This window comes from Pristis pectinata, chromosome 3 (genome assembly GCF_009764475.1).
Source record: "Pristis pectinata isolate sPriPec2 chromosome 3, sPriPec2.1.pri, whole genome shotgun sequence".
NCBI lineage: Eukaryota > Metazoa > Chordata > Chondrichthyes > Rhinopristiformes > Pristidae > Pristis > Pristis pectinata.
Genome location: NC_067407.1, coordinates 48649418 through 48662252, shown reverse-complemented (window position 1 = coordinate 48662252; position 12835 = coordinate 48649418). Strand labels below are relative to the sequence as shown.

General features: G+C 37.8%; 1 protein-coding gene across 1 annotated transcript in view; it reads left to right on the top strand.

Moving 5' to 3' along the window:
- The window catches only part of cdc14ab (cell division cycle 14Ab), an 84874-nt gene that overhangs the window by 52153 nt on the left and 19886 nt on the right, over positions 1-12835 (top strand). Inside the window, 2 exon segments of the mRNA XM_052012418.1 lie at positions 1200-1362; positions 8663-8778. Of these exon segments, the coding sequence (XP_051868378.1) occupies positions 1200-1362; positions 8663-8778 (279 nt within the window).

Sequence of the window (12835 nt, the reverse complement as noted above, 5' to 3'; positions counted from 1 at the left end):
GCTGCATGTCATGCTGGAGCTAGTGGAATAAGGTGTATGAGGTGCCACATTAACAGAGGATTTTGAGATTGTGGCAGCATTTTAATTCACACTGAAACCTTGAACAACCACTAATCACCTTTCCCCAGCACACACATACACACACCTCTGATACTTTCCACTGTGGAAATTGTAATTTTAAAATTATTTGGAACATTTATTTGGAAGTATTGATTAATCCCTGTTTGGGCTTTACTCAAATTACTTTGTTCAATGTACAAGCAAGATGTGAAAAGTTCCCTTTTGGGAATGCTGTATTTCACTAGGAAATATCTATAATACAAGGTATTATGCTCAATACCATTGAATGGTATTGCAATTGAAGCATTATTTCTTGTAGGTTGTCTATCTTCCCATCTGTATAAAGGAACCAAATGAAAACTCTTCAGAGTGTATCCAAATATTTGAATGTACTAAAGTTTGACTTGAAATCTCTTGGCCTAAACAAGCAATTTTAATACTAATTTTGGTGTCTGATACTGATACCTTGAGAGCTGTGTTTACAAATCTATTCCAAATCATTGGCTGCGAATTTTAGAATAAAGTGTTCATAATTTTTACTTATTTGATATTGCATATGTTTTGATATTTCTGTAATTACCTATTTGGCTATGAATGGAGGCCAAAATACTGTTGAACCAAGCTGCTGTTCTGACTTTCAGCAACAGTGAATATCATTTTTGAGCCTTGTTTCTGAGGATGCAGATTAGTAATCAACTAGCATGTGATTTAGGCAGCTGCAACTGCCGGTCAAGTTTTTGATAAGTCTTTTAGCATTCTATTCTGCTTATACAAAAATTAGCACTTTTTAAAAGGTACAGTTCAAAAATGCTGTAGGGATTAAATTTTTAATACTTTAGAAATAACTTTTACCTTTTTTGTTTTCAACTGGACTTCAAATTCCCTTTTTAGATGGGTATGCACCATGTAAGTGCTGAAAGTTTTAGCTTCTGAACTTCTGACTGACAAAATCCACAGGGAATCATTGCATGCATGTGAGAATTAGGTTGTAGTTTGTGCCCATTTTAGTTCAACCGTTGTAACTTTGGTTCAGCAGCACTTAAATTGTATCATGAAGTTTTTTTTCTTTTCAGCTTGTTTGGCCATAAAGGTTTGAAAAGTAATGGGAAACAATTTTGACTGCTGTGATTTGTCTGCAGGAAACAAGGTCATATGTGGCTTGAAGGTGATATTTACAGGTCTTTGAAAAAACGACGGGCTCTGGATAAAGAGTGCACTGGATTAACCCGGATCATTTCTGGCATTGATGGTCTCTCTCTTGGTGGAAACATGAGAATGTATTCTGTAGATAAGGCTGTGGAGGTAAGGATATTCGTATCATAACCAAAGCCTTGACAATTTCCAGTCTACTTTTTCATTGGCAAGAAGTTAGGGACTCTAGACCTTTAGCTTGGAACATTCCTTAGAAATGTTTACACACAGATGTATGGTTCTTGGATAAACAGTAATTCATTTGGTAGCACTCTCATATCTAAGTTTCATGTTTAAGACCCATTTCAAAAATTTGAACACCAAGATGTAGATCTGCACTTTTTAATTTTTGAGCGAGTGAGTACTGCAGTATTGGAGATGTCCAGTGAGACATTAAATTGAGGTCTCATCTGTTCTCTTTGTAGACTTAAAAAAAAAACCAAGGGATTATTTTGAAGAAGAGCAGAGAAATTATCACTAGTATCCTGGCTAATGCCACTTATGTAAAGAAAATTATCTGGTCGTTTTCATGTTGCTGTTTCTGAGAATTGGTTGCTGCACATTCTAAATTGTAGTAGTGGCTATGCTTCAAACTACCTCATTGCCACATCTTGGAAGAGATACAAAACATGTTTTTTAAAATGCCAGACTTATTTCTTCTCTTTTCCTCAATTTACATGTAAACTAACATGCAAGTTATTTTCTGTGGTCAGGGGAAATGTGGCAGACTTCAAGGTAGCTGACAAGACACCAAAATTTAAAACTGTGGCACTTTCCATTTTCAGTTCTAAGTGATTTTGAAAAATTTATTTAACGGGAAAAAATTGAGCAACCATTTTCATGTCAAATCGTGCCAGTTGGGGTACTTGACTAAACATTTCCTGTTGTGAATCAGCCTTGCTGTGGGATACATGTGGTGATAGAATTCTTCCATTCAGCAATAATTTTTGGAGCATCATAGAAGAATGTGGATCACAGTGTCCAGGGATACCTAATCCTGAATATTCCTGGAGACCATGGAATACTCAATGTCGGACATCCCTGGACAATTCCTGGGACAATTGTTTGAAATACTTCTCCATGCCTTGCCACCTCACTAGCTACTCCTCCCTCACACCAAACAGCAACCCTACTCTGACCCTGCCTTCAACCCTGTGAAAGTCGCCTCCCTAATATCTCCCTCTTCCCCCTACGTGATGCAGGTGAACAAAAGGATCAGTGTGCAAATGTCTGTTAAAGCAACTTTCCAGTTTAATGTAATTTTTTTTAATATTAAAGCTCTAGATTTGTATTTCTAAAATTGACATGCTGCATTTGAGTTAAACCTTGCTTACACCACATTTAAAATGTGTGGTTTTATAATTGGAGAAAGTGTATTAAGATTCTTTATAAAATCAAAGGGATAATACCAGCGGGGAGGTTTGCTAAGGCTACTGGGGAGAGTTTTAAACTAGAATTGTTGGGGGGTGGGATCCGTACTGGAGAGACTGGGGAAGAGGTGTTTGGCTTTCAAATAGAGGAGGCTAGGAGTAAGTACCATAGGCAGGTGATAGAGAAGGGACGTGTTCAGATAGGCTTGAGATATGTCTATTTTAATGCAAGGAGTGTTGTGAACAAGGTGGATGAGCTTAGAGCTTGGATCGATACTTGGAGCTATGATTTGGTGGCCATTACGGAGACTTGGATGGCTCCCGGGCTGGAATGGTTGATTCAAGTGCCGGGTTTTAGATGTTTCAAGAAGGACGGGGGGTTGGGGAGGCAAGAGAGGTGGGGGAGTGTCACGGCTGTGGAAAAAGTGGACGTTGTGGAGGGATTGTCTCCAGAGACTCTGTGGGTGGAGGTTAGGAACAGGAAGGGGTCGATAACGGTGCTGGGTGTTTTTTATAGGCCGCCCAATAGTGACAGGGTTATTGAAGAGCAGATAGGGAAGCAGATCCTAGAAAGGTGTGAGAATAACAGTTGTGGTGATGAGGGATTTTAATTTCCCAAACATCGATTGGCATCTCCAGACAGTGAGGGGTTTAGATGGGGTGGAGTTTGTTAGGTGTGTTCAGGAAGGGTTCTTGACACCATATGTAGATAGACCTACAAGAGGAGAGGCTGTGCTTGATTTGATATTGGGTAATGAACCTGGTCAGATGTCAGATCTCTCAGTGGGTGAACATTTTGGTGATAGTGATCATAATTCTACCTCCTTTACGTTAGCACTGGAGAGGGATAGGAACAGACAGGCTAGAAAGGTGTTTACTTGGAGTAAAGGGAATTATGAGGCTCTCAGGCAGGAAATTGGAAGATTAAATTGGGAACAGATGTTCTCTGGGAAAAGTACGGAAGATATGTGGCAAATATTCAGGGGATATTTGTGTGGAGCTCTGCATAGACATGTTCCGATGAGACAGGGGAGTCATGACAGGTTACAGGAACCGTGGTGTACGAAGGCTATAATAAATCTAGTCAAAAGGAAAAGAAAAGCATACAAAAGGTACAGAGAGCTAGGTAATGTTAGAGGTCTGGAGGAGTACAAGGCTAAAAGGAAGGAACTTAAGAAAGAGATTAGGAGATGGGCCGGAAGGGCCTGTTACCATGCTGTAAATAAAATAAAATAAAAATAAAAAACATCTGGCTTGTCAAATCTTTCAAAATAAACCCCTCATTCCTAGTAATGCAAAGAGAAAATAGCTGGTACAGACTGATAAACTGAATAGGTGGTATTTATTCTGCATCAAATTTACTTATATTTGTGTACGGTTTTTGAAAGTCTTCAAATCCAATCAAGCCCTTGTACAAGTTCAGTGTTATCTCTTCTTTTGTGCCCTTCCAGTTGCAAAGATTTGTATAAACAAATTTGTAGATGACACCAAGTTATGAAACAACTAAGTTGTGTTAATGAGCAGAAAATTATGCAGGGATGTAGACTTGAGTTGAGTGGGCAAACCAATGGGGGATAGATATTTTCTTCCTGGTAAGAAACCAGGAACTATTGCAAAAAAATCCATTTGATCAAAGCATTATAGGCTAACATAGAGGTACAAGTCAAAAAGGTGATAGGAATGTTGACCCATTATGTGAAAGGAGTTTTGCAGAATAGCATGCAGAATTTCACATGTGACTTTTATATGGTACATTTGTTGAAAATTCAATAAATAAGTTGTGGAGCATAGTTCCCTTCAAGTTGTGCATGTAATAAATTGAACTTTTATTGTGACATGCCATTTCCACCTCAAAAATTGACTCCATCCGACCTCGGCTAATCTGCTGAAAACCTTATTCATGCTTTGTTATCTCTGGACTTGATTATTTCAATATTCTTCTGGTCAGCTTTCATCATTCCACAAACTCTCACCCAAAATCATGCAGACTCATGGTTAACTCTGTGGTTAAGCAGTGCCTTCAAAATTTTCATGTTTCCGTTTCCTTCCATGATTTTGCCCTGCTTTGCATCTGTAGTTCCCTTGCATCTTTACTTGCTTTGTCTGCACGTGTGAATATTCTCGATTTAGTTATGCTAGCAGTGGATCACTTTGGCTTACTCTAGAATTCCCTGAATTTTGCATCTCTCCATCTTTCTTTCCTCTAAGATGTTTCTTAAGATTTGGGTCAAATGCCCTAATATCTCCTTGTGCAGCTTGATGACCAATTTTATTTAATATTGGTATTCTGGAACACCGTGGCACATCTTTGTACAAAAGTCTCTATTTAATTACAAAGTTCAGAATAGAATTTTAGTGTTGTTGGTTTCTGGTCTGCGGCACCAGTTGTGATTTGGATGTGCTGGGTTCAGTAATCTTCATACAGTAGTTTTTGTTTTAAAAGGTTGAAGCAGCGTTATTTTTAATATTTGGAAAATTATGCCACGGTTAAACTAGATTCGCATCTCTAACAGGTTTATTAGAACACAACCTTTGGAGAACTTGTATTTTCCTTTGCAAGGTATGTGTAAGTATTTGTGTTCTGCAGCCAGTACCTTTTTTTGTCTTGTCCTTCCAACGCTGGTTCTGAGCAGCCATGGTGAGTAAGTTATGGTTTCAGCTTGTACTTGCTGGCAGAGTGTGTGAATAGTATTTAATAAACACAGATTCTTACCAAATTAATTTTGCTTGTTTGTACATCTCTAACTTTAGTGCTGTTACCACTTTCCCATGTAAAGTCAATTTTTGAGTGTACATTTAAGTAATACTCAGTACTTTTTCTGTTCCTTAGTCATGTACACTTTAGTAACTGCAATATAGGAGAGTGTTACCAATGTATTTGCACTGATTATTCTTTTACAAAACTTGCAACTTTCCTCTCCTTCCTTCTCAGCTACAGACTTTCCTAGTGAAAAAAATGGAAGGAGTGGGTTTTGAACATTATGAAGAGCTTTTTAATAAGTGCTTCATTTTTTCAAGTAGATCTTTTTTTTGCTATTAATAAATCAGCAGCTATATTGATACTGAACTGGTAAGAGTGAAGCATATAGAGCATGAACAGAGTGCAAGCCTTTTAATATTCTATATTAATAAAGGTGTTTCCATCATTTGGTTAGTATTTTTAGTGTAATGAGTGTTTTGTGGCACCCTTGTAATTTTTTTAAAGTACTAGAGCTGCTTGCATTTTAAGAACTGAATTTGTTTTCCACCCACAAGTTAACAAGTATGTATCACGAGCAAATTTGAGCAATATGATATAAATATAGAATGTCACTGCAGCTGTGACGTATGATAGATTGTGTTCTTTTAAAAAATGTAAGTGCACAAAAAATGGTTTCATGTTCATTTTAATTGTGCTACAGACTAAAATGGTTCTGTAAGGCAAGTTTGCATTAGTTCTGACCAAAATAGTTTATTTGAACCTGACCTTCCAACAATACTGGATTATGTGTGAGGTTCAGCTTGGGTATCAAAAAAAAATCAAGTCTTTGAAGGTTGGATAGGCTGCGGTTGGGTCGGGCTTAAGAGCTGTTGTTAATTTTGAACCTCTGCTGTTAATGTTGCAGATTTTTCCAGCCTTACAGTGCACAGAAGCAGCTTTGATTTTATTTTCTTGAGCTATATAAACAATTAGACCTTTGGCATCTTTGGAGTTGAGAAGAATGAGGGGGTAATCTTATTGAAACATCAAAGATCCTGAGGGGAGGATTAGGATTAGGATTGGGAGGATTAAGCAATTTTCACTAGTAGCAGTGTCTTGAACAAGGAGGCATTATAACAAGATAAAGGACTGGTCATCTAATACTGAGGTGCATAGGAATTTCTTCTTGCAGAGGGCTCTGGAGGCCAAATCACTGAAGGTATTTAAAAAGGAGAATTTGTTTAAAGACTGGGGAAGTCTAGGCTGTGGGAAGCTGGACAGAAGAGGAGTTGAGGGCTGGGGCAGATCAGTAACAATCATATTGAATGGAGCAGTCTTCAGGGGCCAGATGGTCTACTCCTATCCCTACTTTGGTTGAAGTACTTTGAAGTTGACGAGTGTCAGAGGAACTTGGATTAGGGAGCGGTCCACAGAGGAAAGCAGAAAACGCTGCAGGCCTTTGGATTTGGTGAGAAGAATATGGAATATTGGAAGATGAGGAGGAACAGGACCATAGGGATTGTTGCATAGATTGTGTGAAATGGATTTGCAAACCAAGTATTGAATTGGATATAATGAAAACAAATGACGAAAAAAGAATGATTCAGGATGGGAAGCGTGGAGCAGAATTTGAGCTGAGTTAACATTTGTGTGACAACGTTTGGATGAATGCTAATTGGAGTCAAATGTTGAATGTGGAGGTCCCAAAAGGATTGCAGTGGTTCCAAAGTCAGGACAAACATAGATTATTGAAAGGTTTCAATCAGCTAGCATTTGAGGTTTCAAGTTCATGGGAGGAAAGACCTGAGGGGAGGAGTATATGTTTCAGAGCATAACATAAGAAATAGAAACAGAAATTGGCAGCAATGGCTCTCAAGCCTGCTCTCTTCAGTAAGATAATGTGTGATTTAATCTTGGTTTTGGCTACACATTCCTTTCCATTCCCCATTACCTTTTGACTTCCCTATAGATGAAAAATCTGTCTTTTGTCAACCTTGTATGTATTCAGTGATTCTACCTCCATTGCTTGAGTCAGACAACTCCAAAGGTACTTGACCTTTTGAGAAAAGAAATCCTTCCTCATCTCAGTCTTAAGTAGATGACTCCTTATTCTGAAATTAAGGTCCTGAGTTCTAGATTTTCCCCCATGAGGGGAAACATCTCAATGTAAAGTCATAGTCATACCATATGGAAACAGATCCTTCAGCGCACCAACTCTGGGCCAACAATCAAGCACCCCTTAACACTGATCCCATTTTATTTTCCCCACACTGTCATCAATTCCCCCAGATTCTACCACTTGCCTTTGTCACGGGAGCTGTGAAGCAGCCGTTCTACTAACTATGCCTCTGTTAATGAGGCTGCTAATTGGGAAGGATTTGGTTTTGCCATTGATAAATGTGCAGATTCATCCAGATCGTGATTGAATATGAAATTTTAATATCTGGGCTGGTAGGAAACTGGATGTAACCAGGATATATGGTTAAGATGCAATTTAAGTTCCAAGAATGAAACATACGAGATACTTCATCCTTAACTTGAAGTTATTTTGAGTTTAGGCAGAGAAGCAGTATTGTGTGATCAGGGCAAGTTGAGCCATATAAAGAATACAGTCAAGTGAATGTGCAAATGTTCTCTTTAAATGATGAAGGTGGATTAAATAAACTGGGTTTTAATTCTGTTGAGTTAGGAAATTTGAGGAGTGAGCAAAATGTTTTTAAAATAATTAAAAGCTTTTTAGTACAGTGAGCAAAGAAGTTCTTCTGGGAGAGCCCAGCACAATAACAATTTAAACCTAGCGATATAATTTGGGATAGAATTCATGATGTACTTGTTCACACAAAGCATAATGAAAATTGGTAATTTTTTCTTCTTCAGAAGTGTGTGGTAATGGGTAATTTTCCAGCCTGATATGGCCAGACTTCTGTGAGATAAATACACCTAAGGATCTGAAGCAAAGATGGGTAAATGAAAATTTAGATACAAGAGCCATGATCTAATTGAATGACAACTGAGAGTCTGAATGGAATACCAGTGTTTTAAGTTCTTTCTTCCTGCCATGTGTCTCTTCTTTCTGCTCCATATTTCAGTCCTTTGTATTAATGGAACATAACTACATTCCAGAATCCTGATTATTTCTGGACAATGTTGCAATGGATCAGCAAGTGTGATTTTTTTTTAAAAACAAGTGTTATAGTGCTGTTGAAAGGGATGCTCCAGCACAAATTCTACTCCCCTCCTGGCCATCATTATTGCCACTGTCTCAAAAATATAGCTGCAGCTTCCTTTAAATTGAAAAATTTGTTTTTAAAATCACTCGTAAAAATTTAACGCAATGCCTAATTTTTTTTTCCTTTGGAAGAATAATTATCCTGAAGATGGAAGCCCAGCAACAGCAAATTATATGACTCAGGGAGATAAACTTCGTGCCTTAAAAAGTAGGAGACAACCACGATCAGCAACAACTGGAACATTAAGGTAATGCATTTATAAATAGTAGATGAAGCAGCAAGTGCCAATAAAATTCTTAAGTGGAAATAAATGTTATGGAAATTGTAGACATGAGTTTGAATACATTTAGTCCATATCTCACGTTGACAGTTGAAATTGCTACTTCACCTACATAGCTTATGGAAGTTTTTCCAGAGTTGTCAAAACAGTAAGTTTTGGTGTTAAATTTAAAGTGATCTGCATTCTTGCATATGAAATGCAGATAAATAGAAATGTTTCTCTAATAAAATAGATATGATCTCAAAGATAAAATAACAGCTGAATTTATGCATGACAGTTTCAATATTGTGTTGTGTACAACAGCAAAATGGGCCATTAGGCCAAACCAGTCTATTGCCAATGTTTATACTCCATATGCTTTTTCTGTCTCGTTATTTCATTTTTACCTTGTCAACATATTCTTCTATTTTTCTCCTGCTCATCTAGCTTCTCAAATATATTTGCTGTTTGCAATAGTTACTCTGTGGTACCTAAATTTTTGTTATTGGCTTTCCTCTTGGCATTTTTTTCTGAAGGAAAATAGACCCAACCAATTTGGACTTTTCAATTCTGTATCAACATTCTAATCTCTCCTTTTTTTTGTTTTTGAACCTCCTCTTATGTCTCTATCACCTTCTCATATTATGAGGTGAAAGATGACTGTGGGTAGATGAGAATGTGGTGATATAATCCTATCAGCCATGATCTTATTAAATGGCAAAGTAGACTGAAGGATCTATCCTACCCTTAATTCATATGTTAGTATTAGTTTGATTTGTGCAGACTGTAAGTACACTTTGCCCCATTCAAATTATCATGGTACTGTTGTAGCTTCCAAATGGAATTTGCACACTGGATTAGTATCTCACTTCTCTGGTAACTACTTTTGGGCATCTTGCTTTGTTCCACTCTTCCCATCTCTACTTAAAATGCTTTTTTTAAACCATCTTTCCAAGTATCATGCCAAGTTTGAGTGATTCCTTCTCTGTATTTTATATTCCCTCCATTTCCCTAGCCTCTGTTCTGAGCAACATCTTAAGTGATTTTTAACTATCTCCCTGTTCTTTTATGTTCACAGACCGCCTTTCAACCCTAAACTACTTCAGCATAGTTTTTCTCAAATTGCTTAGTTTCATGGTTTAATTATTAAAATATAACTGGAGAATTACCCAGACTGGCTTATCTTCCCGATATTCCATTCCTGCCTGTCCTTGCCCCTTAGATTCTATACTTAGCCTCTTCCGTGTCTGAGTAGCATAAATTTCCCACAACAAAGTGCGAAGACTGAAGCCATGGTCTTTCATCTGTGTACAGAGCTATTCCTAGCTATTGCTTCAATCCTTGGAAATAGTCTGAAGCTGAGTCAGATTGTTGGTATCCTTGGTGCTGTGTTAGCTACAGCCAAGTTTGTGATCACGTGTTTACATACGTCAGTTTACATATCACGTTTTTCAATTCCATAAAATAATTTAGATCCAGCTCTGCATTGACTCATCTGCTGCTGAATCTTTGTTCTTGTCCCTTATTCGTTACAAATTACCCACTCTCACTCTTGCCTCTTCTAGATTTTTGCTCTTCCAATTCTGGCTTTACATTCTCAGTTTTAATAATTTTGCAGACAATGGCAGAGTAATCATCTGCCTTCATCCAAAGTTTCAGAATTCTCTGCCCAAGTCTGTCTATCTTTTGAGCTACCCTTTCACTTTTTAAGATGCTCCTTTAAAAACCTACCTCCATCAAACCTTTCCTCTTTTATTCTTGTCTCTTTGTGTTTGTGTCAAAGTTTACTTCGCTAACTCATTAATCAATGACTTATGCCATTTAATTATATTTAAAGGTACTGTCTAAATGTTGTTAGAGTAGTAGTAAAGAAGAACTTGTGCTGTGCTCATTTTTAGTGGTCTCTACTAATTCATGGTTCTGGTTTGTCTTTTGGTATTATTTTTAACTTTTTATTCCCTGAACTGGCTTATATAATACTGGCAAAGAATTTGTGAAACATTCCACTGCCCACAAAGATTTAATGATTTCTTGGACACAACTGCTAGTTTTCTCAACTTTGGTTGCTGACATACCATACTTTAAAGGAATTCTTGGCATCAAATATGTTGTACCCCTGCATTACAGCAGTTCAGATAACTGAAATTCACCCTTGTGGAACTCTCAAATCACCGTCAAAATAAATTCTGTAACAGCACATCAAATTATGTGAAGATAAATATAAAATGCATACGGAGAACAGAACTCATTTACCAACAATAGCAGGCTGCTGGCTCATAGGGGGAGGCCTCTTAAGGGAGTTGCTTTGGAAATTGACATGGCAACCCCCTTTCTTTTTTTGATACCTGTACAATGATTGTTTGATTAAACTATGTAACATCCATTTCCAGTTATTTAAAACAACAACCCCCTTTCTCTTCTGCCTCCAATACAATCAGAATTTCCTTGCCTATGAACAACACACTCATGGAGGCATTACTGTTGAGAGAAAACTTCTTGTAGGAATGCATCTCTACTCATAACATGGGATTCAATGGGGGGGGGGGGGGGTGGGGGGGGGAAGAGATAAAAGGGTTCATGTTGTGGAAAATCTCCATGCGTGGTTTTCTAGGAATGCAATCCCTCTGTAACGGGGAACACTAACAGTGAGTCCCCAAACTTACTGAGCAGCCATACACTATGAAGAATGCTGCTAGAGAGCAAACCAGGAAATAATGAGAAGGATTTGTCATTAATTATCCATTCTTCTACAGAAACAAAATAAAGATTATTAATTGCAGTAGCAATTGAAATCTAAAGTTTTCAATTAAAGAAAATGCTTGACTCATTATATTTTGGCTTGGTATACCATTGAAATAGTTGTAAAAGACAGCAGTACCAGGTAAAGGAGGATATGTACCAGTAGATCTTTGTGAGCAGCTCTCGTCAATGCCAGTATGAGTGCTGTAGCTTGACCATTGACTGCAAAATCCAGGCCAATGCTTATTCTGTAATCCACTTATTGTACAGGAACTAACATTGTACAGTCTTGTATTTCCTTGCCCAACAGTTTTTTCTACAGATTGCTAGGAATCAACAAAATTGGCTGTTTTTAGTATTTGATGTATCTAGTCAAAAAAAGTGAGTTATACTACTTAATTATCCTTGGCAAGGGAGTTACTAAGCTAAAAGGTGATCTCAGTCAAGGTAACTAATGGGGTCCCTCAAATGATGATTGGCAGGATAGTGTTTCGTCTCCCACTTACTGTCCAATGCCCTTGCTGGAAAGTGCCCATAGCTATTGGATAGAGCAGAAGTAACACCTTCTAAGGTGTAGCTGTTCTCTATCTAAGCTTGCTCATGAATTCCCATTTAAATAAGCTATATCACCACATCTATATTTGAGGCATGATTGCAATTTGGCCATTATATTGTGTGCATGCAGATGCATGGAGAGGATTTGTATATATTTTAAAAATTAATCTGGTTCATGATGTGGTGTATTTGTCATACATTTGGCTGCCATCATAACTAAGACCACAATTAACCAATATAGATGTTTGGGCCATAAAAGTAAGGGGAAAAAGTATAATTTTGTGATGGATAGTGGCATAAATGTTTTCAGCTGGTAGAATTATTTTTAACATTTTTTTAGTACTGCTTTCTGATTCTGGTGAAGTGGTTGCTAATTACTGCACTGTTTGGCAGTTCATTACTTTAAATTTAAGTAATTGCATTTATTCTAGGAAAATACACTGTCCATGTACTAATAAATAATGATCATAGAACGCAGAACATAGAACATTACAGTACAGGTGCAGGCCCTTTGGCTCTCAGTGTCTGTGCCGACCATGATGCCAATTTGAGCTAATCCCATCTGCCTGCACATGGTCTATATACCTCCATCCCCTGCCTCTTCTTGTACCTGTCTAAGTGCCTCTAAAATGTTGCTATATCTGCTTCCACCACTTGCCCTGGCAGTGCTTTCCAGGCCCCTCCCACTTGACCCCTACCATTGTGGGAGGGAGGTGGGAGGGGTATACTTGCCCTTGTTACCTTAAACCTA